The sequence below is a fragment of the Xyrauchen texanus genome, chromosome 19 (genome assembly GCF_025860055.1).
Source record: "Xyrauchen texanus isolate HMW12.3.18 chromosome 19, RBS_HiC_50CHRs, whole genome shotgun sequence".
Taxonomy (NCBI): Eukaryota; Metazoa; Chordata; class Actinopteri; order Cypriniformes; family Catostomidae; genus Xyrauchen; species Xyrauchen texanus.
This window is the reverse complement of record NC_068294.1, coordinates 9,964-15,422: the sequence shown is the minus strand read 5'-3', so window position 1 is coordinate 15,422 and position 5,459 is coordinate 9,964. Positions and strand designations below refer to the sequence as shown.

At 36.1% G+C, this 5,459-nt stretch overlaps 1 protein-coding gene across 1 annotated transcript; it reads right to left on the bottom strand.

Annotated features, from left to right (window-relative positions):
• Positions 1-281: 281 nt before the first annotated feature.
• LOC127660012 (gap junction beta-1 protein-like) lies at positions 282-3,769 on the bottom strand. The gene is made up of 2 exons (XM_052150053.1): positions 3,706-3,769; positions 282-2,838 (listed from the first exon to the last, which is right to left on the bottom strand). Exon 2 carries the CDS (start codon positions 2,822-2,824, stop codon positions 1,997-1,999), a length of 828 nt encoding a protein of 275 aa, XP_052006013.1. The 5' UTR covers positions 2,825-2,838; positions 3,706-3,769; the 3' UTR covers positions 282-1,996.
• Positions 3,770-5,459: the final 1,690 nt, after the last annotated feature.

The following is a 5,459-nucleotide window of genomic DNA, read 5'->3' as shown; positions in this document are numbered from 1 at the left end:
AATAACAACACATTTTCAAAGTTTTCCAGAGGTCATACCACCTGACATGATAAGTTGAATCAACCTCATCATTACTCAAAAATGTCAAATTTTCTAATATTTATGGGTGGGTGACTAATCTTGTTACTGCATCAAAGGGGTCCTCTGGAGTCTTCTGTGTGATGTCAAATGCCGTCACATGGTTTTCTTAAAGGAACGTTGCATAAAATTGCATTTTTATGTCAGTCGCCCTCCCCGACATTAGTTTAAGTAATAGAATAGTTTTGAAATAGGTCCGATACACTATTTCCCCTCATTTATAAGGAATTTAACATAAAATAATGTCAAAATATTGAACTGGTGTAACAACCCTTGCTTCAATTCTGAAAAACGAAAATAATAATAATCAAATAAAGAACAACAGTCAAGTTTTCCTTTATGATTAAAAATAATGTCAAGAATTTAAAAAAGGTTTACCCTCAGCTTTTATGGGTTAAAACTGAAATAAAGTGGACATTTGAATATTTTAAAAGTCAGAACATCAATATTTTTGTGAATGACCCTACTAACTTAAAATTATCCCATATTTTATTAAGGAATGTACCATTCATTTAATGTCAAGGTTGATATTCCAAGCAAAAAGCAGCATCAAAGTCCTGCAATGAAAATGTTATTTCCAAATATTCTAGTGCAAGAAAGCCAGCGATTGTATGGCTCTAGATGTGTGTGTTAGATACAGCTGTGGCATACAATGTGAGATCAAGAAGCATTTAGCCAAATAAATATGATGCAATCTCAAGAAAAGTCTGTTCTGTCGTTTCACAAGACTTGTGCTTGCAAAAAAAGAAACAGAGGAAAGATTAAAAGACTTCTCTATTCAATACACTTTCTGCAGAGCTGATGCGTGCAACTAAAACAAAAAGTTAGATTTTTTTGGAGACTTTACCTTATGAAACACTATTAAAACACACAAGTTGACATCAAGTTTAGATTTCTTTTGTTACAAATGTTTAAAAATAATGTTCTGTAGATGTTACATTAAACATCAAAGAAAAATATCAAAGAAACCTAACACAATATGTAAAGAGGCACTTTCATTAAGTTTTAGGCCAGAAAAAAAGATTATTGCACTTTTGCATTTCAAACTTAAATATGTAAACTTGTAACATTGATAAAGGTGACATAGAGATGAACAAAGTCCAAGTTTGAAACTTCTTTTGCACCATCCAGAGGTAAACAATATATAGTGTGGCAACCCCAAAATAATGCTTAAAAAGTGAATGTGAATTAAAAATGTTAAATCTGACTAACACTCCAAAATATACAGCTTTGAAGTTTGTATTTATGTTGAGCCAAGTGACGTATAGATCCTATAATGTCAAACATCTTATTGGTCAAACATCTATATGAATTAGCAGGTCAGAGTTCACTAAACTTGAACTTTGGTACACAGTGTAAGATGAACATACACACAGTGGCCCCTTAAAGAATTTGGCAACTAATACAAATGTATAAATGTCTTTGCTTTGCATTGCAAAATAAACAAAATGGCATTTATTTTCAAGTAAAACACCAGTTCATTAAAAGTCATTGAGCAAAAATTATTTAGAAAAGTGGACGTTAGTTCTGAGAAAAGATCCAGCAGCATTTGAGGTTCACAGATGACACTTGCTTTGATATTTTGTTATCTAATACAATGAGCTTCATTAATTTTTCAGTGAGACTGAAGTTTCCAAAAGTGTCCTCATACTTTTTGGGCCAGTGAAAATGTGCGTGTGTCCACACCATTAGGCCTTTATATCTTTTGGGGAGAAGACAGATGTTTGCACCATTTTGAATGAAAAAGTTCATGGTTGTCCAGCATATTTCTGCCCATGATCACTTATCACCTCTAGAGTGGCCCCTAAATAAATAAATGAATCAAATAAATCAATGAGGACAGGTTAATATGATTACTTACATCCACATTTCATAGGTTATTAATAGTTGGTGAAACTTCCAGGCTGTCTAGAAGAGCCTAGAAAGCAGAGCAGCGCTCGCCTTTATCAGCAACGGGTTTTCGGGCAACATTAAATCTGGGTTTAAACGAGTGCTCTGATATCAGCTGATTAATTTCATTCTGCTTGTAGGGTGCCAGTTTTTGAGTGAGCCATGGCCCTTTGGATTCACCTCCTGCTCGCTGAAAGTATTTGAAACACATGCGGCCTATTAAATACACCACCTCTGCAATGTTCAACAAGACACACACTCCAGACACTGTCAGCATGAAAATAGTGAAGATGGTCTTCTCGGTTGGACGAGACACAAAACAGTCCACCATATTTGGGCATGGGTAGGAGTCACACTTTACGAGACGCACCATCTTGATGTCTGGGTAAATCACGTAAAAGACGTACAAGAAAAAAGCCTCGAAAATGATACGGAATAGGATGCTGATCATGTAAGTCCACCAAAGAGAACCGACGATCTTGAATTTCTGAGTCTTGATGGACTCAAAGTCCTTTGCGTTTCCCCGGCCGGAGATTTTCAGGATCTTCCTCTCGATGTGCCGGCGATGAGCGACATGCATGACGACCAGCAGAGCAGGTGTGGACACCAGGATGAGCTGCAGAGACCAGAGGCGAATGTGAGAGATGGGAAAGAACTGGTCATAGCAGACACTGTTGCAGCCGGGCTGTTGGGTGTTGCAGGTGAAGCCAGACTTTTCGTCGCCCCACACACTCTCTGCTGCCACCACCAGCACCATGATCCTGAAGATGAAGATTACAGAGAGCCAGATGCGCCCGATGCCTGTCGAATGTCTGTTCACACCACTAATCACGGCATAAAACGATGCCCAATTCATGACTGAGTCTAACACTAAAGAGAAAAGAGAATGCAAAACATGACATGGACCAGTTCTGAACACTCACTCATAAGACTACCTGCATTAAAACACACTTTTAAAACATATGAACATGCCTTAGAACTTCTAGTTATTGCAATGAAACTTTGTAAGATCTATCGAGTACACTCAAAACAATGTAGTAGCATCTTTTATTTTTGACAGGAATGACAACGAGGCTGTGAGAGACAGGCCACACAATAACCTCCACACACAAAGGCTACACAATTCAGGACTTACCGTTGTAAAAGCACAAATCAATTCTGCAAATTGTATCCTAACAATTAACTACTTCAAAGTTTACATTCCCTCTCACAAGAAAGAAACCAATGACCGTTTCTGATGTGGCCCAAAAATCACTGCATTAACCTATATTCACATGTTGTCTTATAGTAGGGGAGACTTTATAGTAGGAGATGTCAGACTTTTTACTCCAGTGGATATTTCTCAGGGTTGGTTTATATTTTAGTCAATAACTATATAGACACAGACCTTAAAATCTGCACATAAAACCTATTGAACATAGTAAAAACAATAAAGTTCTCTGAACACACAGTGACCGCTGTTGGTGCATGTTGTCAGACTAAAGTTGTCTCAATTGAACTTGTCATTAAACAGCCTATTATAGGCTTTTCTGTTAAATTTAAACAGCAATACAATTATGAAACATAAAACAATTCACAAAACAACACAAATGTAAAAGGTAAGGTACAAAATAAATCAAGCCATTGTTTTGGCCAACAAATAATATTAATTATTTACCCTTATAATTATTGAGATATGGCCCTTATGACAATGAGCCCTGCTGTGCCCTCTATGAAAAGGTTTCAAGAACAGTTTACCTTCAGCTGTGATAATGAACAAACATGTCCAGGAATCATCTAGATGCCTCCCTTAAGATCACCGTGCCCTTTACAAATGTAAAACTTTCATGCAATACTAGTCACAACCCTGCACCACAGATATAACACGCACTTATATAACCCATTTACACACAAAGGCGCTCTTTATTCAGGATAACAAGACTCTTCACAATTCAGATCAAATGCCAGGATTTCCACCCACCCAGGCCAGAAGAAAGAATCTGTGTGGATTCACAATAGCAGCAACATTATTCATTGTGTCTTGCAGGCAGAGGAAGTGAGGGATGATTTTGACCCATGCACACTTTATCAAACACTAGACAGATTGAGTTGTTCAATTACATTGTCAATATTTTGTGTATATTTCTAGGTTCAAACTCAGGTGAAATAGTCCAGGCCACGAGGGTTTCTGTAGGATTCATGAAGGTAAATGTAAAGGAGTCTTTTACTACTGAACACATTATTGATCAAATCCTGTTAACACAGCACAAATCAAATATCGCAGCATGTCAGTAACATCAAACCTCATTGGCTCTTGCATGCAACTGGAGTTCCATGAATTGACTCGAGTCACAAATTTAAGGACTTGTGACTTGCTTGAGTAAATTAAGAAAATGACTTGACTTGACTTTGACTTAAAATGAATGACTCGACAATGACTTGAATGTTTATTATTATTATTATTATTTTCAATAACTTATTATAAACAGTAACGAAATATGTTTAAAAAGATATTGCAACATCATCTAATTCATATGCAAAAATGTGCGCCCGCCAGCACCACTAATCTGCATTTGCGCAGTTAACGCTACAATGTGCCAAAATGACAGATGATTGTCGAGTTCCCCAAATAATCTCCTTTGGATATAAAGATTTAGAATTGGTCCGTGTGAATAAAAAAGATGCAACGCAAAAATATCCGATACGACCACCACAACCTTGAATTTGATCAGATATTTCAAAAGATATTTAAGTAAATAATTTCATTATTTCATTATCCAAAAAGATTCATATGTAAAATTACTGTTCAAATGTTTGAGAGTTATCTCAATCTGAGATTAATCTCATGTTTTATAGCGTGACAAGTTTGAAATGACCCGACATTGCCTCTAAATGTGTGTGTGCATTTCTAAACCTTCTCAACAGTCAACAATATACCATAACCATTGATTGACAATATAAAAACATAACAGGCAGATTTTCAGTCACAACACTTATTATTTAAACTTTGTTATTTAAAAAATGACAAATAGTATAAAATATACAGAATGACTTGTGACGAAATCTAAGTGCTCTCATAGTGATTATGACTTCTGAAGACTTTAGCTAAAGCTCTTGAATGCAAAACCTTTATCACTATTTTATATAAATTCTCTCTGAAGTAGGGCTGCCCCCAGCCAAAGATTTACCTAGTCGACTAGTAATCGTTAGTTTAATGCCATTTGTTGACTAGACGGACGTTTATGATATTAATTTAAATACTTGAATAGATATATTTCGGGGGGCATTAGAAAATGGTTTGCGTTCCGGGACTGAGAAAGAATGTTATCAGTAACACTGCTAACACTGTTCTACATTACAGAGAATTACTAAACCGTAATAATGAGTCTTTAAAATATAAATTTTACAAGCGCACACATGAAGCGAGCAGCATTGACACCGGTAAAAGCTGTAATGATTCTGAATGTGTCAGAAAAACAAGCAAGAGACTGTCTGAACATTTTGTTCATTTA

What these genes read in the sequence shown, in the direction of transcription:
- LOC127660012 (XM_052150053.1), bottom strand. Translation starts at nt 2,824, where the DNA reads ATGAATTGGGCATCGTTTTATGCCGTGATTAGTGGTGTGAACAGACAT.